The sequence below is a fragment of the Conger conger genome, chromosome 6 (genome assembly GCF_963514075.1).
Source record: "Conger conger chromosome 6, fConCon1.1, whole genome shotgun sequence".
In the NCBI taxonomy this organism is placed as follows: Eukaryota; Metazoa; Chordata; class Actinopteri; order Anguilliformes; family Congridae; genus Conger; species Conger conger.
In genome coordinates, this window is record NC_083765.1 from 40,758,494 (window position 1) to 40,779,929 (window position 21,436).

A 21,436-nucleotide genomic window follows, 5' to 3' on the forward strand; every position below is an offset into this window, starting at 1 on the left:
GATTCATTTGGTAATGATTTTGAAACACATTCCATATAATTTGGCTTTCATGGCCTTGTGGCTTTTACAGCTCTACAGGCATGCACGCACAAACGGATATCACCGAGGCGAAATACTGAAAATATTTTATTTGACGCAGTGGTTATGTTGCCATTGAAGATGCACACAGTATGACGTGGTCTTGGGAATCCTCCAGACGCCCACGCCCATCAGAAAGGCCTCGGGACGGACGCGACTCGTACGCCGCTGCGCGGGTCTGTTCGTGTTCGACGACTCGCGGTCAGAAGGAGAAGTACTTGGTGAACCACTCCTGCCTCTGCGGGTCGTGAGGTTCGGGCCTGGGCTCCAGGGATCTCTGCTCGGGGGTCCTGAAACACAGTTATATTTTAGGCATTCCGCAGACTATCTTTACACACAGTCCAATTATACCACTCTGTCAAACTTTAATTTTACAGGTTTTTAGGCTGGAGAGGTGTGTATAGTGATTAGCTGACACTGGTATGTGGTATATTGTTGTTAATTGACCTGGGACGATGACTGCAATAACTGACACTAGTGTGGGGTATATAGAGAGTAAGTGACCTGGGAGCATGACTGCAGTAACTGACACTGGTGTGGTATATAGCGATTAACTGACCTGGGATGATAACTACATTAAATGACACTTGTGTGGGGTACATAGTGGTTGACTGACCTGGTAGGATGACTGCAGTAACTGAAACTGGTGTAGGGTATATAGTAGTCAACTGACCTGGGAGCATGACTGCAGTAACTGACACTGGTGTGTTGTGTATAGCGGTTAACTGACCTGGGCGGCTGGCCGTAGAAGGTGGGGCTCGGGTGGAAGTCTTCGGAGGACGACCCTCGGCTGTACCTCCCTCCCTGCCGAGACTCTGGGATGGGAGGCGGGACCGGGGTGGTGGGCGTGGCTGTCCGGGGAGTGTTTCGGCCATGCTCGAAGCTGGGGGACCTGACGGCATGCGGGGACCCCACCCCGGCCCCTGCTCCTGCCGCGGCCCCCACCCCCGCCCCGGCCCCCGCGGCCCCTGCCATGCCTTCCGGCCCCAGGAAGCTCTTCTCGTAGGAGCTGAGGTTTGGGACGCTGGTCACGCGGGGGGGCGTGTCCTCCATTTTCTTTTTCTGATGCGGCGAGAACACAGATTCATGTACACATCCAGATACTCCACTCCTGTGCACAGATACATGTACACATCCAGATACTCCACTCCTGTGCACAGATACATGTACACATCCAGATACTCCACTCCTGTGCACAGATTCATGTACACATCCAGATATTCCACTCCTGTGCACAGATTCATGTACACATCCAGATACTCCACTCTTGTGCACAGATACATGTACACATCCAGATACTCCACTCCTGTGCACAGATACATGTACACATCCAGATACTCCATTCCTGTGCACAGCTTCATACAGTACACATCCAGGTACTCCACTCCTGTGCACAGATTCACAGTACACATCTGCCAGATACTCCACTCCTTTGCACAGCTTCATACAGTACACATCCAGGTACTCCACTCCTGTGCACAGATTCATGTACACATCCAGATATTCCACTCCTGTGCACAGATTCATGTACACATCCAGATACTCCACTCCTGTGCACAGCTCCATACAGTAAAGGCTCACTCATGCTTCGGCGACAAGGTGACTGCTGGCAGAACACCGTCTACAGTTCAGAGACTGTGCGCTTTGTTACTATAGCAACTGGCTTCTCCTCAAACCCGTCCATTTTGCTAGCTAGCTATGTAAACAAAATGTCTTCATTCATTGAAACATGTTGCTTGGTAGTAAACTAGTATCCTCGCCATAGCAACTGTTTGTGGTTGTTTCATGTCGACCAATCATGGCTGCGCGACACTTCAGACAGGCGTCTGTGTCTAAAGTGTCTTTAAAGGACCATAGACACCGCCGATACTCAAGAGTGTCAAAACTAGAATTTGCATCATTTTTGTCATGTGGACATGTTGTAAGACACTGTCGCCAAAGCATAAATTAGTCTTGATACTGCACCACTGTAGGCAAGATCAGTCGAGCATTCTCACCTAGGACAGCTGCAGTCTGCAGTTTTGTGTAGTTCACAACCTTTTAATGTCAATTAATTAGGCTGAATAATCAAGATCAGGAGTTGGCATGAAATCCTGAAATGGATTAGCCTGTTTTTGCGTGCCCCTGCCCAACACTTAGGGTCAGAGAGGCAGGTGAAAAAGCATATCCTCTCTGAGACTCATTGCTGGTCCACTCAAATCAGGTTGTTTGGCATTCATTAGAGACCAAGTTAAGGCCAAAGTATTTCATTTTTGAGAAGACGTATATTACAGTGCAGTCAGTGCTTTTACACTTTAAATTGGTGAGTTGATGAGGAATATGTTGGAGGCTACGGAGAGAACTGACTACAGACTGACTCTCTCAGTCTGAGTGATTTAGTAATCTTCTCAAGCATCCACATTTTAGACAAAATTACGTGGCCTAGCTTTAATATAATTTAACTGATCGTAGACAGCTTTTTGGGAGCAAGTTTTGCCAAGTACAGTATATTGTGCCGGCTTTCCAAAGTACACACAAAAAAAACTACAAATTGCTGCTGCTACTGCACAACAGTGTCCAACAAGGCATTGTGGGAAAAGAAGTCCAGTCAGTCACCCTCATGGTTGGAGTCAGACTCCCAGGTTGAGCTCTGTTCTCATACGTCTTCTGCGTGGTGCTCTCGCTGACCACTAGGGGGTGCTGATGCAGATGGTGCCTCTCCTCCTGGGGTGAAACAGGGGGTGTGTCTTAGACCAGGGACGTATGGTCCCTCCCACCCGTTTTTACCCCCAACACGCTCACTCTCACACCTGAGAAGGGAAGGCTCGTCTGTGTGAGCGAGACGTTGGGCCATTTTAAAATATGAAAAAATGAAAAATGGGGTGCTTAAAGTGCCTGGTTGGAAATGGACTCTGCAGCCCCTCTGGCAGGAGAAATGAGAAGCGAAGGCATTAGATGCTACGAGCCCAACTCCTCGTCTTTATTATGGCTATGAAACTCCATTTGGTTTCTATTCTCGAACTGTCTACAGAAATGGAACAGTGATGCATTTCTAAAAGTGGGTTACAGCCTTGCCAGTGCCCACCCCCCTCCCTACACTCCCATCCCTCTCCTGTTACGCTCTCCTCCCTGGCGGATGAAGCTGGGTCGCCTCACTGGGGCTGCGGTTTCTCAATGGGAGACCTGGGAAGACCCAGGCAGCATTCCAGATTGGGAAAACATCTGGAACGTCCTCGCTCTTTCAAGTGTCAGTTTGGAGCCACGTCAGTTACAGGCTTGGCAGACGGGGTGAGGTGGATCCACCGGTCGATCATTTATACCCCAGGCGCTCCGATAAAAATACTTCCACAAAGAGACGCTCGCGTTTCCTTGCCCGGGCTTCCTTCGGGAGCCTCCTAGCTCTTTAAAGGACTGTTTAACGGGCTGGAATGTCCTTGAAGATGGCGGACCATGGTCGATTTCTGGGTCAGTCAAGGACCGAGGAGACAAGGTCGGATAAAATAAGCGATTGGACCGAGCCCAGGGACTGCTCTGAAGGCTACATATTAGCCCGATCTGGTCCCGCCTCACTATAAAGTGTTCTGCTTCATGAAATACCGTGTTGCGGATGTGACCCGTGATTATTTATTGATAAAGTCTGGAGTATGAAAGGATGTGTGATGTGGAGGAAGGCTCTCACCACGAGCCGTTTGATGACCTGGTCTCTCTCGCTCAGCTTGTCCTGAAGCAGCCCGATCACCTGGAGGTCCTCCGTCCGAGACTCCCGCCTCTTCAGTTTATCCTCCTTCTCTCTCAGCCTTCAATTAACACACAGAAATATCACTTAAAATCAATAGAAATCGGAATGTATGCCTATTTTAATCCTGTCATAATGGGAAACACTTTGAGTGCCTGAATCATAGATGAGAGAATGTTCTGCCATTGCGAGCTATGGCACATATGTTTCAGAGAGTGGCTTTTAGAAACTCTGCTCTCAATTCATTAAATGCATTTTAGCACAAAATAAACCCGAATTCCAGTTACGAGTTTGATTAGAAAATAATTTTCTGTTTTAAAAAAATATTTAGAATCCACCTAGAAATGGATTACTCGAAGTTGGGATCGTTTCCCTTTTTTTTTTTTAAACGATCCCAACTTCGAGTAATCCATTTCTAGGTGGATTCTAAATATTTTTTTAAAACAGAAAATTATTTTCTAATCAAACTCGTAACTGGAATTCGGGTTTATTTTGTGCTAAAATGCATTTAATGAATTGAGTGCAGAGTTTCTAAAAGCCACTCTCTGAGTGGCGCTACCACTTTTGGCTAAGTGCTTCCGTTTTGGGGTCTTATGAGATGCTGACTGCTGATGTAAGGCATTGTTCAGCGTCAGCTCCAGATATAGTGCCCTGTCAGGCTCAGATTTCATTAGTGCTGAGAGCAATACGCTGTCATTTTGGACACCGCGTCCGAACCTTGCATTAACGCGTCACGTCGGTCTGGTTCTAAACGCCTTCCACGCGGTTTTTACAGCTCTGGCGGGGTGGCGGCCATACGCACTCTGTTTCCAGGGAGACGATGCGCGCTTGCAGGCGCGTCTGCGCGGAGCTGAAGTCGGAGACGATGGTCTGGATCTCCTTCCTGTGCTCCCTCTTCAGGCCCTCCACCTCCAGGTGCTGCCGGCCCTTCACCCCCTCCTCCCAGCACCTGAGAGACGCGACCGGGGAGCTACAGGTAGATCACAGGAGGGGTGACCTCTGACCCCTCACCTCTGTGCCTCAAACCGCACGCTCAAACACCTCCGCGTTTTATTCGATAATCATCAGAAAAATTTCTAGCAGGCACATCATCAAGTATAACTCTTCAAAACAACCAAGGATAACACAAGAAAGCTTGAAGGCTTAGGCTACCTCCATTGTGATCCACAACCATCACGCAAAGCCTCGCACAAGCACAATAACTTGAGTTCGCCCTGCCCACTCAAGGCCAATGCTGTGTCCCTATAGGCAGTTGCACTGTGGGCCCCCAGCCAATGACTGCCACTAGCATGCAAACTGCACTTCACACTCGTGAAACCTCACTGCACACATCAGGCCTGGCTGAGTGGAAGCCTTTTCTCCTCAGAAAGCGATAAAGCTTCTTACATGTTATACCAGCGAGCTTCTTACATGTTTAATCAAATATTTTCTCACATCAATTATTAATCCCACACGCTCGAGTTTCCGGCTGGCTTTCAGGAAGATGAAACTAGACCCAGGCCAGCAGCTGTTCTTAGTGTGGATGGTGCAAGAGACTCACAGGGCTGTAGCATTGTATATGCAGCCTATAGTCTACTGGCTACGGTATATGACAGGGACCTGGAAGGTTGGTAGTTCACACCTCAGTGTAGCCAGAATAAGATCAGTGCAGCTGTTAGGCCCTTGAGAAAGCATCCTGTACTGTATGAAGCTAACTCCACATTGCTCCAGGGCTCCTGGGGGGTTTTGGCCCCTGCTTAGTCTAATCAACTGTAAGTCGCTTTGGATGAAAGTGTCAGCTAAATAACTGTAATGTAATGTGATACGTGGGTTGGCAGGCCCACGCGATACTACTTCACAGCTGTGACATGTGGTCAGTGTAGGCAAGGCAGGTGCTGGGAATGACTGCCTTAACTGTGTCACCTGACCTCACTCTTTCACTGCACAGAGATTCTATGACTGCATGTGTTCCAGCAGGGAGAATCCTGTGAGAAAAAACGAACCCTGATCCTAGAGCGCCAGAGGTGCTCCTGGTTCTTGCTCCTTCTAAACCTATAAGTACATTGTTGGCCTGTATGTTATAATTCAGGGGAGAACTCTTATAAGAGCCCTTAGGGTTTCTTTCCTCTCCTACACAAATTGTCTTTGCATTGTGCGCAAATCAAATCAAATCAAGTCATAATTTGCTTCTTTTTAATTAGTTGTAGTTAATCAGATTTCATGAATGCAGGAGACTGTGTGCTGGAGGCACTGCACCATTCAGGCTCAGACTTTTAATCATCCATCAATCCCTCAGATGGAACAAAAGCCAGAAGTGCCACTGCCGCTCCAGGATCAGGGTTGCTTACCCTGAACTGATGGAAAGGCCTGGAATTTCTCTGACTTTAGGGATGTGTCCTACCCAGTTCCTTCCCTTTAGGGGTGTGGCCTAACTTGTGCCTTCAAACCCAAACCACACCAGACAGCAAGTGTGTGAAGAAAATAAAGTTTAGCGAACAGTCATACTGCAATTTATAATGTTTTAATTTTGCTGGATCTTCACAAGTTTGGCAGTGCTCAATGTGTCAATCCTGGCCGCACATCCCTGATCACCAAATTCACTCACAGGTCTGTAGTGCTGATCAAATTGGATCATATCGTCTTCACTGATAGCCTGCTACATCAGTAACTACACACTACAGATGAGTGACAACATTCGTTCTAAGCAGCTGTTCCTTCAGCTGTTAATTCAGTTCATTCAGCAAGGAAGCGCCAATCAAGCCATTATCCTCAACTGCTGGCACTGCAGTGTTTTGCAAATCTGCACAACAGCGGCCACTAGTGGTACCCTCGCAGCACTGCAGACGGCTGGCCACTAGTGGTCACTGTACTGGATATTTGCTGGCTGGGTTTACAGCAGATATAGCAGATTATGAGAGCTTGTCAGCAGAGAGGTCACACTAAATCCATTCTCATGGAGTGAAGGGACTGGATTTTGGCGGTGAAAACACACGTACGCACACACGCACCCGTGCTGAAGCACCCCCCACCTGTGCTGCTGCTCTGCGTCTCTCAGGCGGCTCAGCTCCTGCGTCTTGGCCTCCAGCTGGGACTGCAGCGTGGCCAGCTGTTCCCTCAGCTCGCCGTTCTCCCTCCGCAGACTGCCCACCTCGGCTCGGCTGTCCTCCAGCTGCCTCTCGAAGGCCTGCGCCTGGTTCTGCTGCTTAAAGTCCTGAGGAAGAGGAGGGGGAGGAAGAGGAAGAGGAGGAAGATGAGATTTTAGATAACACGTCTTTCGTCATCATGTTGAGAGACAACAACAGACTCCAAATGCAGATGGCATTCCTGGAATCAACTCTAGACCTTTTGCCAGCTCTTATGCAAGAACTAACAATGACACTTAACACACCCGTCCAAGAACCATTTGAGCAGCCAATTGTCCAATTATTTTTGGTCCCCTAAAATTGTGGTAATTCCAGTTCACCCAAATGGATGTAAAAACCCTCACATTTGCACTTTAACCACTGAGTGATTGTTCTATTTCAACTGTTTGTTTGCTGAAGTAGAGTGAAAACAACAAAAAAATGTGTCACTGTCCAAATACTTACGGACTGCACTGTATACTCTGTATCTGGAAGGTGCTACAGGTCTGAAAATTGGGAGCAAGGTTCAATCACATTGTTGTCATGGATATTCTGCTACGTCAGTAACCACAAACTGCAGAAGAGTGACACGATTCATTCTTAACAGCTGTTCAGTCACCTGTTAATTCAGTTCATTCAGCAAGGAAGCACCAATCAAGCCTTTATCTTCAAATCTGTACAACAATGGTCAGAAATGGTAGAGGAAGCGGGAGAAGGGGAGTAGGAAGAGGAGGAGATTGTATATATACTTTATTGAACCCCATAGGTTATTTGACCCATTCTAGTTACTTAGGAGCAGTGGGCAGCCAGAGTGATACGCATGGGGACCAACTCCAATTCAGAGGCCAGTGCCTTGGACAAGGGAAACAGCAGGAGCACACCTAACCTGACACGCATGTCTGAGTATGGCAGGAAACCAGAGTACCTGGAGTAAACCCACGGGAACATGGGGAGAACATGCAAACTGCACGGGGAAAGGATCTGGCTGGCTGGGATTCGAACCCAGAACCTCCTTCTTGCGAGGCAGGGTGAGCACACAGTGAGCACAGGTAAATGGTAAATGGCTGGCATTTATATAGCGCCTTTATCCAAAGCGCTGTACAACTGATGCTTCTCATTCACCCATTCATACACACACTCACACCCCAACGGCGATTGGCTGCCATGCAAGGCACCGACCAGCTCGTCAGGAGCAATTGGGGGTTGGGTGTCTTGCTCAGGGACACTTCGACACAGCCTGGGCGGGGGATCGAACCGGCAACCCTCCGACTGCCAGACGACTGCTCTTACCACCTGAGCTAATGTCGCTAATGTCGCTAATGTCGCACGTATGCACACACACACACAGGTAAAAGGTGAACTGTGCAGCTCAGATACAGAGCAGGGCTCTCAGACTCCTGTCCTGTAAAGCTGGAGTATGCAGTTTTCTGTGTATTTCAGCTCAATCACTGAGTCAAACAGCTGCATTCAGCTTTTTCTGCTTTGGCATCCCTGACTAAAAATGAAAGATACATAAACAGAAAAGAGGTGTACAATCACACATTTTAAAAGACATTCAGTTTGTATACCTTTAATTCAACTACAAATGTTGAATTATGTGGCTTGAGTCTGAATTTAATTAGATTTTTATTGTAAATGTAAAATATTTATAAAGGCTCACGTTATTTATGAGGTCATCAAAGTGCACCTCATTGATAGGCCTTGGTAACACAGCAAAGCTGCTACCATACTCTCTGCCCCTAACAACCAGCCAAGGACCAGCTTACCTGGAACTGCTCATAAAACAAACTGATCCAGTGGGACAGTCTATTACAGTAGAGCACTTTGTAAAACCCTTTCTCACCCTCCCTCTCCCTCCCTCAGCCACACTGATCTCAGATCAGCTCGTGGGAGATGCTACGAGACCAGCAACTGCTTGCTCATGTGCCTGTCGCTGATCTGAGATCAGTGCTACCTTACTAAATTACATTACAGTTATTTAGCTGACCCTCTTATCCAAACCGACTTACAGTTGATTAGACTCAGCAGGGGCCAATCCACCCTGGAGCAATGTGGAGTTAAGGGCCCAAGAGCTGCACTTATCTTATTATGGCTACACTGGGGCTTGAACCACCAACCTTCCAGGTCCCAGTGAAGCGCCTTAGCCGCTAGGCTACAGGCTGCTACCTCGCCTCACCTACGTACTTGCTGCAGCGCCACCAGCTGGGTGTGAGTGCGCAGTTCAGCCTGCAGGTCCTCGATCTGCTGCATGTGTCTCTGTGTCAGCTGCCTGCTCCACTCTGAGTGCTGCTGGGTCAACTCTGCCTTCTGCCTGTCTGGAGTGCACACACACACACACACACAGGTATACACATACACACACACACACACACACAGGTATACACATACATACACACACACACACACACACACACATACACGTATACACACACACACACACACACACACACGTATACACATACACATACACACACGTATACACATACACACACACACACACACACACACACACGTATACACATACACACACACACACACACGTATACACACACACACACACACACACAGGTATACACATACACACACACACACACACACACACACACACGTATACACATACACACATGTATACACATACACACACACACACACACGTATACACATACACACACACACACACGTATACACACACACATACACACACACACACACATGTATACACATACACACACATACACACACGTTTACACATACACACACACACACACATACACACACGTATACACATACACACACACACATACACACAAGTATACACATACACACACACACACATGTATACACATACACACACACACATACACACACACACGTATACACATACACACACACACACACACACACACACGTATACGCATACACAAGCACACATATACACATACACATGTATACACACACGTATACACATACACACACACACGTATACACATACACAAGCACACATATACACATACACATGTATATGCATACACACACATATGCACATATGCACATACACACCACACACAAACACATACAAACGCACACACGCAAACACACATGTGCACACACACAAACACATACAGACACACGCGCGTAGTACACACACATACACACAAAAATACACATAAGCACACACAATGTATTCTACATTATATGCTTAAGAGTACAAACAAAACCATGTTCATATTTTCCTTATATATTATGATCTAACACATGATGTACAGTACATTATATGTTACTCTGGTGTATTGCACAGAGTTACTTCTTCAGTTGTTTTCTGTGGCATGTTTTTGACAGTGATGTAAAAATAACAAATGTCTTGAAAAGAAAGTTATTTAAGCCTTGTTGTGCAGGCCCCAGATAAGATAACACTGTTATTATTTCAACATTTCATATCAGCCTTTTCTTCTCTCCAGCTGCTGTCATTAACAGGGAATGTAAAGATGACTGAAAGCCACGCAGTGATCTCTGGGTAAGGTAAAACTTACTCATAACGGAAAACATATAAACTTATAATGGAATTCTTAACACATTTCTGTTATATACATCTACCATTACACCTTGCCGGCGTAGTTCCCCCCTCTATCGCCGGGTTCCTCCTGAGATTTACTCTCACTGGGGAGTTTTTTTTTTTACCTCAGTTTGAGTTTTTTTTTACCTCACTTGCTATTTTGGGAGCTCTGGTCTGGTGTTTGCTCTTCTGCCACTCTGCTTCTGATACTCTGTAAAGCATCTTTGGGACAGTGTCCTGTAAAAAGCGCGATGCCAGAGGTCCTCACTCCTGGTCCTGGAGAGCCGCAGGGTGTGCTGGTTTTAGTTTTTTTTCCTGAATATCAGCAACCAAATTCAAACCCAAAAAAACAGGTGAGTTAACTGATTAACTGCTTATTTGACGAAAGCCAGCACACCCCGCAACTCCAGGAGCGAGGACCACTGCGGCACGTAGGACGTATATCTAATGGAATCTGTTCCGAGAGCAGCATTAGATGAACACATATCAATAAACTCCAACGTACACAACTGCGCTATCCAAATAAACCCGAGCGGGGCTGCATGAGAAGAGTACTGAGGGAAGCGCAGTGCAGAAGAGCGGCAGGGCTAAGCGCGCTGTGACGCAGGCGGGGGTTACCCAGGAGCAGCTTCTGCTGGGCCTGCTGACGGAGCCTCTCGGCCTGCAGCTCCTCCTGGCTGCGCTCCTCCAGGGCCCGGAGAGCCTGCTGGTGTTCCAGCCACTCATCCCGCAGGGCCTCCTCGTGCTGCTGCCACAGCTGCTCCTCCGCCTCCTGCAGCACACAGCCAGGAGCGGCCCCGTCATGAGAAGCCCTTACTCAGCCCGGAAAAACCCTCTGAAGAGTTGCTGTTTCGGAATGAGTTTTTTCCCCCCACCATTCAGTGCCCTAGAATTATAATCAGTGTACTGGAACACTGCGCTGCAATAATGAACGCACGCTCAGCCTTTAAAATCCTTTTGAAGAGTACGCATGTTATTCGGAATGTATTTTCTTCATCAAAATAAAGTTGGTGTTCCAGAACTAAAGTTGGGGTTCTAGAACTCCACTCGCTTTCGATTAGCAGTAGGGATTGTTGTATCAGCATTTAGAGTATTCAGCAAAAAAAACATTTTAATCACGCATATGTGATCACACACGTCTTAAAGGGTTAATGGACATACGAGAAACCTCCAGATCAGCAGCAGCCGCCATTTTGGATTTTACAGTCCCATTAACAATGTACTGTAACTTCAAGGTCCGGCAAAAATCGCTCCAACAAATTAACGAGTTGGGCAGCTATCATAAGTGAGGTCAAAGGTCAACCAGCCCAATGTTGTGATATAACGCCTGGCAAGCACGTTGAGTCGCCAACCACTCGGTGAGATTTCACTAATAGCAACAGGCAGGGTAAAAGATACGAGACAGGTCGCAGAAAGAACGAATGCATTCCAGATGGTGCTTTCCTTCCTCGGGAAACGTAATTAACTGAAATGCCCTCATCCGACAGACAGTGGTTTGCAGAGGCAGCAGGAGCGTATTTCATTTTACCTTCATGTCTTGGTGTTGCATCAGCTGCTCGTTTTCCTGAATGGTGGACTGTAGCTGTGCCCTCAGGCTGTTGTTGAATGTCATGGTTTTTTTAATGTCCTTCTCCAGACCAGCTCTCTCTATGACAGTGTGGCATTCCCCTTTGTGTCTCTTTTCTGGGCCAGAATCAAACCTCTTCTCCTCCAGCTTCAGCTACAGGGGAAAAAAACAAAACAAATTAAAAAATTAAAAAACTGAATTAATGAGTGGATTTGGTTTCTGGATGCCAGCTGCTGCAGGAAGATGAGTTTGTTTATTTATGATGAATTTTTCAACTGTATTCTTCTTTCCACAACACAACGTTTGGTGCATTCAATCACGCTAATTAAAACACTACCTGCATTATAAGACAATCCAAAATATTTGCTCCTCTTGGGAATAAGCCCTGCTGAAAAGAAAACAGCAGAAGCTAGGTTTTGACCAGTTGACCAGTTCAGACCAGCTTCCCGCTCAACATGGTTTTACCAGCTCATGATATGTTTTGAAACAGCCGATAGCTGGTAAATCCACGCTGGTCATAGCTGGATTTTACAGCAGGAATGAGGGGTGTAGTTTTGTTTAGCGCAGCGCAGAAAAAGCCCCGCGGCTCAGTCGCAGTGAAGCATCACCGGGGACGTGCGCCGCATGGCAGAGCAGCGCGCTAGCGGGAAACTCGTGAAGAAAATGAAATGCCAGAGAGGACGCAGTCAGACTCAGCAGCAACCGTGAAACGCGTCGTTTATCAACCGCCGTTTTCGAACACACTCATCGACGCCGCTGGCCTTTATATTTTACCTTTCTCTGAAAGCTGTCCGTTATCTCTTTAATTTCAGAGTCCTTGTCCCTGCGTAGGCGGGTAAGCGCAGCGAGGTGCTGCTCCGTTAGCTCACGACGCCGAAATTCGCTCTCGCATTCCGACCTGGAAAGAAAGATACGTTACATCAAAAAGGCACCCTGCAGTTCTAGTAACATTCACCGACAGCAAACTGTGATTTAAAAAAAACAAAAACAAATTACCCATATGTATATTTTTATTACAGTCTGTTCAACTATTGCACTGAAAATAAGAAAGTTTCCTAATATGGAAGCAGAGACATTGCCACTTGATTGACCTTTTGAGAGTCTCAGAAAGAAAAAAAGTCACTCTGCTCTGATATTTATTAAAAACTGTTTCCAGCTCCTACGGCTAATTTTAAAATGATCTTTCCTTATGCACCACCAGTTTGTAATTCATCAAGCTGTCCAATATTTTCTCATACCTCTTTTTTTCTTCCTGGTATTTGTGGGCCTTTTCTAAAATTCTGTCTTCCAGGGTCTGTTTTTCCTTCTTCAGGACTGAAATCTCTGCTTGGTGTTTCTCTTTCAGATGATCAAGGTCTTCCTGGGGAAAAAGCATTAGCCAACATTTTACAGCGTTCACGCATTTCCCCATACAGAGAGTTTGATTCTACACCAGAGTGTGTGTGTAGACCCCTAATTAGGCTTTAATATTTAATAAACCTCGACAGCAAATATTTTCATGTTTGGACTGCGAAAGCAGAAAAAACATGCTTGTCTTCTTGGTAAAGCAGAAAAACAATGCTTGTTTAAGCAGAAAAAACAATGCTTGTGCTTCTGCTGGGTCTCATAAAAAAATATTTTTAAAGGTGAAGAGAGATACTCTCACCGAGCACTTTATTAGGTATTTATTAGACTTATTTTTCAGACCTCTACTGCTGTAGCCTGTCCTCTTAGAGTTATGATGCGTTGTGTTCAGAGATGCTCTTCTGCATACCACTGTTGTAATGTGTGGTTATTTGTGTTACTATCACCTTCCTGTCAGCTTTGACCAATCTGGCCATTCTCCTCCGGTGTCTCTCATTAGAAACATGTTTCAGTCTGCAGAACTGCTGCTCACTGGATTTTTTAGTTTTTTTGCACCATTCTCTGCAAACTCGAGAGATTAGTATGTGTGAAAATCCCAGGAGATCAGCAGTTTCTGAGATACTCAAACCACCCTGTCTGGCACCAACAATCATTGCACAGTCAGTCACTTAGATCACATTTTTTCCACATTCTGATGGTTGATGTGAACATTAACTGAAGCTCCTGACCCGTATCTATATGATTGTATGTATTACACTGCTGCTAGATAATCGCATGAATAAGTTGGTGTAATAAAGTTAAAATGTTCTGCTTGGTGAGTGCATATGAAATGCTAATACTTATATCAGTGTATTCATAATACAGTATATTTAAGATTTGAATTGCAAGTCTTGCAATTAACATGCCATTTAAATGTGATTATGAAGTGGAGAGAGATGGAGAGAGGGAAGTAGGGAGGCAGGGAGAAGAAAAGAGAAACAGAAAGAGAGAGAGAAGGGTAGAAGAAGAGTGAGAGATGCAGGGAGAGGTAGGAGCAAGGCTGAGAGAGAAAGGGTGTGACAGAGACAGAAAGAAAGGGAGAGAGAAGGGTAGAAGAAGAGTGAGACGTGCAAAGAGTAAGATAGGAAGAGAGACAGGGAGGGTGAGGTAGAGCAAGGTTGTGAGAGACAGAGAGAAAGTGTGTGACAGAGAGAGGATGGGGCACGGTGGGGACAGGGCAGGGCAGAATGGGGCGGGGCCAGGTTGGGGGGTGGCGGGGCCAGGGAGGGGCCACGGTGGGGCGGGGCGGGGCAGGACGGGGCGGGGCCTGGGCCTGCGGGGCCAGGGCGGGACAGGGGCGAGCAGGACGGGGCGGGGCTCTCGTACCTTGGTCTGGCTCAGGGAGAGCAGGGCCTGCTCCAGCTCCTCCCTCACTGAGGCACAGCAGGCCAACTGGGCGCCAGGGGTAACCTAGCAACAGCAACCAGTGCAACAAAAATATACTGCATTACATTTAATAACACATTCAAATATACAGGAACATCAAATATATTTTCAGTACATGCCAGTTTATTCATTTGTATATACTATGCCAAAAACAGACTCCAAAGTCAATCAAGACTAGATGCTGGAATCTTACTTATACCTGCAGTAAGGAAGCGATTGAATACACCTGATTAATCAGGAACGGCTGAGATGCCAAGAGTCCAATTACTTTTGGTCCCCTAACCTGGGGGAACTATGTACAAAAAGGGATGTTCCTACATGGATATGGATGAAAATACCATCAAATTAAAGGTGACATTCTGCATTCTAAGCTCATATTCATTGTCTCATTTCAAATCCAATGTGCTGGAGTACAGAGCCAAAGGAACAGACTACTGTTGTACCACTGTCCAAATACTTACGGACAGCACTGTATATTATCTAACGTATATAAGTGTACATAGACTTATAAAAAGTGTATTTTTTATATCATGACTTCTTTCCGTGCATTGTTCTTAGGTGCTCATTTGGTTGCATGTTCCATAAGAGATAGCTCAACTGAAAATTATTAAATATACTTTTTTGAAGAATAATCAAACAATGTTTTTTTGCAAGCTGCTTGTAATTACCAATTGGGTGTAATTACCAATTTCTAGCCACAAATCTTCAAATATCTAAATAAGTCCATATTAGCCATCATTGCACACAAAGACTAAGCCATTTGAAAACATGCACGGAAATTGAAATTATATCACAAAACTCGAGAAAGAAACTATGCATTACTTTTGAGAAATAACCCAATAAATCTACAGCTTGCAGGTACATTTTTTGTCTGACATTTAAAAAAACACTTATGTAGATTTTCCCCTTGGTTCCGGAGTTTGGATGTGTACACATTTGCATTTGAACTCTTCTTGAACTGCATGCATGCTAAAATAAATAAACTGATCAATAAATCACACTGGTGTTCTGTGGTAGCCTACGCTGCAATGGCTGGGGAAAAAACAGTGGAAGCATAAAGTATGGTTCAGAGCATACAGTATGGTTTGGAATATAAACTATGGTTGAAGCATAATGTATGGTTTTGAGCATAACGTATGGTTTGGAGTATAAACAACGCTTTGGAGTATAACATGACTTGCAGCATAAAGCATGGTTTGAAGTATAAAGTATGGTTTGGAGTATATGGAGTATAAATCATGGTTTAAGCATAAAGTATGGACTTAACAAATGGTATTAAGCAGGTCTGTGAATGGTTGGGAAATGGCTGGTGATTGGTTGGCTTGGGGGTGAGTACGAGGTCATGGGTGGCGAATACAGGAAGCTGACCTGGCAGACGGACTCCTGAAGCTTCCTCTGGAGCTCCTCCTTCTCTCTCTCCACCTCCTTCCGCTCCTCCTCGCTCCTGCGTTTCACCTCCTCCACCTGCACCTGGTGATCCTGCGGATGAGACAGACGACAGACCCTTTTCATTGTTATTTATCCAAAGCGACTTACAGTTGATTAGACTAAGCAGGGGACAATCCCACCAGGAGCAATGCGGGGTTAAGGGCCTTGCTCAAGGGCCTAACTGTAAAGCAGATATTATAGTGGCTACACCAGAGCTTGAACTACCAACCATCCACATCCCAGTCATGTACCTTAGCCACTAGGATATAGGCTGCCCTAACCAATCAATATCCTCCTGTCCTCCATGGTCTGAGCTCTTGAGGCCTGATTACAGTACAGAGAGGCTGCCCAAAATAAAATAGCTACTATTCTTGAACCCTTTTGACTACAGGCATAATCCTGGTCTCGTCTGAAAGGTAAGTCTTTGGGGTTTGTTTTCCAACAGTCAGAATTACTCCAAATGTTACTGAAACAAAGTTACAGAAGCTCATGTAGCTTAGCCACTAGGCTATAGGCTGCCCAAAACCAATCAATATCCTCCTCTGTCCTCCGTGGGCTGAGCTCTAGAGGCCTGATTACAGTACAGAGGAGCTGTGTGTGTGTGTGTGTGTGTGTGTGTGTGAGAGAGAGAGAGTATGTGAGTGTGTGTCTGTGTGTGTGTGAGTGTGTGTGTGTGTGTTAATCTATATATAGCCTTGATGAACAACAACAGAACAAATGAATAGATTCAATTTCAAATCTAATTTAGATTCAGACAAAGTAAGCATGGCTACTCCTGGTTCTGCCATTAGTCTAGCTTTGAGGAAGCATAAAAGCCTGTTCTCTTATGCGCCTCTTCTCACAGCGTCTCAGGGGGGAAGGCAGAGTTCTGTTCTGATATTAAATCAGGGCTCATGTCCGGAACTGCTGCTTTCTCATTTTTACTAAAGATTAGCTACCCCTCCTGTAAAATCCAGCTGTGACCATCTTGAAATGAACAGTGACCAGCTGTTTCAAAACATAGCTTGAGCTGGTCAAACCATGTCAGGTATGGAGCTGGTCTGAACTGGTCAACCAGCTACCAGCTGTTTCAGAACCTAGGTTGAGCTGTTTTTTTCAGCAGGTTATTAAATTGTTGCGGAAAAGGCAGCAGGTGCTTATGAAAGCATCTTAAAATATTCTACAATTATTACATATTTCTTATGCATTTAACCTTTATTCATGCAGGATAGGTTGACTGAGCGTGCATGCTCTTTTAAAGCAACGCTGTTTCCCATTCACACAGATATGCAATCATACAAAATTACATGAAATATTTAAAATGATCTGGATAAAGACAGAGCAAGTTCAAACACAGTTACCATTTTACCGAGTTTAGTATTGCCCCTGACTTGTTTAGGTAATTATTTTCGGTTTTACTTAAGCAAAGTTACAGAAGCACAAACATCACAAAACGTCAACCTTTTTTTGAATTGTTTTTGCCGAAGCTCAACAGACTCAACGGCATTTTTGCGTATTGAAAATGCTAGTTCCGTTACGCAAGCGAAAAAATGCAAGCCTAACAATGTTTACACTTTTGGAAACGTAATGTCATTAGCAAAAATGCTTTTTAGTCTTCACTTCAATAACATGCCCGTGGTCTGTTATTTGAGGAGCTGAATTTACACATAATTTTCTTTAACTTTTGTAAAAGTACATAACGGCGAAACGGACAACAATGATACCCCTGTGGCGTGGGATCAGGCTTCACCGGAGTGTTTTTAGCTCACTAGCAACTGCGGTGGCGGAGCTGAAGAAGCATAAGTACAGCGAAGCGAAACGGCAAGCCGACAGGACTTGTTCAAAAACCAGTCAACCTTGGAATTGTTTTTCCTTGACGGCGACAGCGATCGAAAAACTGAGATGTGAAAACGAAAATGGTATAAAAACGGATATGAAATGTAAAAATGGAAGCGCGTGAGCAGGGTTGAGGATGGATGGGGAGACTTCTGATTGTAAACACAGAACTACAGCAAGGCTAAAAATCCTGCACAGTATAGTATGCCTTTAACAGCCAGCAGAAGGAAGGGGCTGCAAGGTCAATCCCTACCACCTCAGAGTCAGAAAAAACTACTTCCTGCAGTAGTTATCACTTTTTACAGAGACTGTCGCAAAGGCACTTTACAGAGTAACAGAAGGACAAGAATTGAAAGGGCAAACACCATGCCAGAACATGAGGTCAAAAGAAACAACTCTCCAGTGGGGAGAAAAACCCTCAAACAGTGGCAAGAAAGAACTCCTCAATGGGAAGAAATCTCTGGAGGAACCTGGCTATTGAGGGGGAGCCCATCCTCCCTTGGGCGCTGGTGTAAAGGTGGGACAGATAAAACAGAAATGTAATAAATCTGGTCAGACTGAGAGGGGCGGTTTGTGGAAGTGTGGCATATTTGACAGATGTGTGCTGTCACTGTTCACCTGCTTATCTGTGACTCACATTTCACGTTTCAGTCACACAGCTGATTTGATTGGGTAGAAAATATTGGATACGTCCTGTAAAACGGGCAGGTTTATTGCTCTGAAGTGCAGCGTTTAGGCAGAGTGGAGAGGCCTGGTGGATGTGGAAGCTGTCCCCTGATCTGATTCTTATGGTGACCAGATTCAGTGCAGATGAGAGGGCTCTGATTAAACTGACCAGCCACAGGTTCTTATGTGTGCTGTTATTCATTGAAAGTACATAGTTTTGGTTATTTATCAAGTTAATTAAATGTGTGTCTCACTAGGGTTTTGGTTTGGATTAAACTTTTCTACGCTTTACTGAGCTTGTCTGGGTTATTGGAACCTATGAAATGCTTCTGGTCCTTTTAGTTGGCTTAACTACACCAGGCAAGATCAATCGAGCACAGAAAACCATTTGAATCCGAAACAATTATGTAGGGGCGGCACGGATGGTGCAGTGGTTGGGCAGCACGGATGGTTAGCACTGCCGCCTCATAGCAAGGAGGTCCTGGGTTCAAATCCCCGTCGGACAGGGCCTCTCTGTGCGGAGTTTGCATGTTCTCCCTGTGTCTGCGTGGGTTTCCTCTGGGTACTCCGGTTTCCTCCCACAGTCCAAAGACATGCAGGTTAGGCTGATTGGAGAGTCTAAATTGCCTGTAGGTATGAGTGTGTGAGTGAATGGTGTGTGTGCCCTGCAATGGACTGGCGACCTGTCCAGGGTGTATTCCTGCCTTTCGCCCAATGTATGCTGGGATAGGCTCCAGCCCCCCTGTGACCCTGTTCAGGATAAGCGGGTTAGCATAATGGATGGATGGATGGACAATTATGTAGACCCAGGTCCGTGGCCCACTACAATATGGAACAATGAATATTGTGCTTGAATGATGGGGACCGATGCAACCCTTGGCTATCAATTCTGACGGTAATGAAGAGTGTTGCACGGGACATTCTCTCTCACCCGCTGTGCCTTCTTCCGCTCAGTTTCGGCAGAGGTGTGTGCGCTCCTCAGCTCAGCGGCATGCTTCTTCATCATCTCCTCCATCCTCTTCCTCAGTTGCTCCTTCAGACGGCTCCTCTCCTCCTCCGCCTGGCGCCGAGCAAGCCACAGCTCCTCCCCGTGAGCCCTCTGCAGCTCCTGCCTCTGAGCCGACAGGGCCTCCACGTGCTGCACGAGACCACACACAAGTACTGACTACTACAGACATGTCTACAGACACACAAGTACTGACTACTACAGACACATCTACAGTCACACAAGTACTGACTACTAGACATGTCTACAGACACACATGTACTGACTACTACAGACATGTCTACAGACACAGAAGTACTGACTACTACAAACATGTCTACAGACACACACATACTGACTACTACAGACACATCGACAGAAACACAAGTACTGACTACTACAGACACGTCTACAGACACACAAGTACTGACATCTGCAGACGTCTACAGATACACAAGTACTGACTACTACAGACACGGCTACAGACACACAGGTACTGACATCTACAGACGCGTCTGCAGACACAAGTACTGACTACTACAGACATGTCTACAGACACACAAGTACTGACATCTATAGACACGTCTACATACGCACAAGTACTGACTACTAAAGACATGTCTACAGACACACAAGTACTGACTACTACAGACACGTCTACAGACACACAAGTACTGACTACTACAGACATGTCTACAGACACACAAGTACCGACTACTACAGACATGTCTACAGACACATAAGTACTGACATCTACAGACACGTCTGCAGACACACAAGTACTGACTACTACAGACACGCCTACAGACACATCAGCACTGACAACTAGGCACATCTACAGACACACATTTACTGACTGCTACAGACACATCAGTACTGACATCTACGGACGCATCTAAAGACACAAGTACTGACTACTACAGACATGTACGCAGTGACAACTAGTCACTTCTACAGACACACAATTACTGACTACTACAGACACATTTACAGACACATCAGCACTGACAACTAGGCACATCTACAGACACGAAATTACTGACTACTACAGACACATCAGTACTGACAATTACAGTCACATCTACAGACACACAAGTATTGACATCTACAGACACACAAGTATTGACATCTACAGACACATGAGCACTGACAATTACATCTATAGACACTGAAACTCACAAACTTAGAATTTGAGGATTGTGTCGCCAGAGTGCTGTCACGATGACCTGCTACAAGGCCTTTGCTGTAACAAACCTCACTGTGCTTCACTAGTGAACTAGCCAAGCAATACTCCAGTAAAATTATCTTGAAAAAATTGTGGCCACTATGACTGTGAAGCAATAAGTTATAGCCACAACTAAGTGGGGCACCACAGGTGCCTGTCTTATGTTCAATATATATTATTAATTTGTACCCTCTTTGCTTGGAAAACATACTAATTTGTACCCAAAGAGAACATTACTATACTTTCAGGGTACATTTGGAAAATATGATCCTTGAAGAATAAAAATGTGATGACCTCACCCATACCTGCTTGACCTGCCGGGCGTGGTCACTGGTCTTTCCGCTGGTCTGCTGCTCCAGCTCCTTCACCTGTTTGTGCAGGTGGGCCACCTGAGCTCTGAGCTCCTCTGCTTCGGCCGACACCTTGGTCTGGGACGAGCACTGGCTCAGCAGCTCCTCTGTGTGAGTGAAAAAGACGAGAGAGAAAATGTGAAAACATCCCTGCTGAAAAATCCTGCTATGCCAGCTTGACAAT

The 21,436-nt window shown here is 45.7% G+C and overlaps 1 protein-coding gene across 4 annotated transcripts in view; it reads right to left on the reverse strand.

Annotated features, from left to right (window-relative positions):
• Positions 1–113: 113 nt before the first annotated feature.
• fam184b (family with sequence similarity 184 member B) overlaps positions 114–21,436 on the reverse strand; it is a 41,002-nt gene continuing 19,679 nt past the window's right edge. The window contains exons 5-19 of one of the 4 annotated variants that reach the window (XM_061247191.1): positions 21,208–21,359; positions 19,624–19,830; positions 16,152–16,262; positions 14,724–14,807; positions 13,253–13,374; positions 12,789–12,912; positions 11,976–12,167; positions 11,066–11,219; positions 9,079–9,209; positions 6,802–6,983; positions 4,596–4,763; positions 3,737–3,854; positions 2,674–2,781; positions 809–1,140; positions 114–368 (exon numbers count right to left, since the gene is read on the reverse strand). In XM_061247191.1, the coding sequence (XP_061103175.1) occupies positions 281–368; positions 809–1,140; positions 2,674–2,781; positions 3,737–3,854; positions 4,596–4,763; positions 6,802–6,983; positions 9,079–9,209; positions 11,066–11,219; positions 11,976–12,167; positions 12,789–12,912; positions 13,253–13,374; positions 14,724–14,807; positions 16,152–16,262; positions 19,624–19,830; positions 21,208–21,359 (2,273 nt within the window). In that variant the 3' untranslated portion in view covers positions 114–280. Of the gene's footprint in view, positions 369–808; positions 1,141–2,673; positions 2,782–3,736; positions 3,855–4,595; positions 4,764–6,801; positions 6,984–9,078; positions 9,210–11,065; positions 11,220–11,975; positions 12,168–12,788; positions 12,913–13,252; positions 13,375–14,723; positions 14,808–16,151; positions 16,263–19,623; positions 19,831–21,201; positions 21,360–21,436 lie in introns of all 4 variants that reach the window. The other 3 variants (XM_061247192.1, XM_061247190.1, XM_061247193.1) reach the window with 3 other exon arrangements.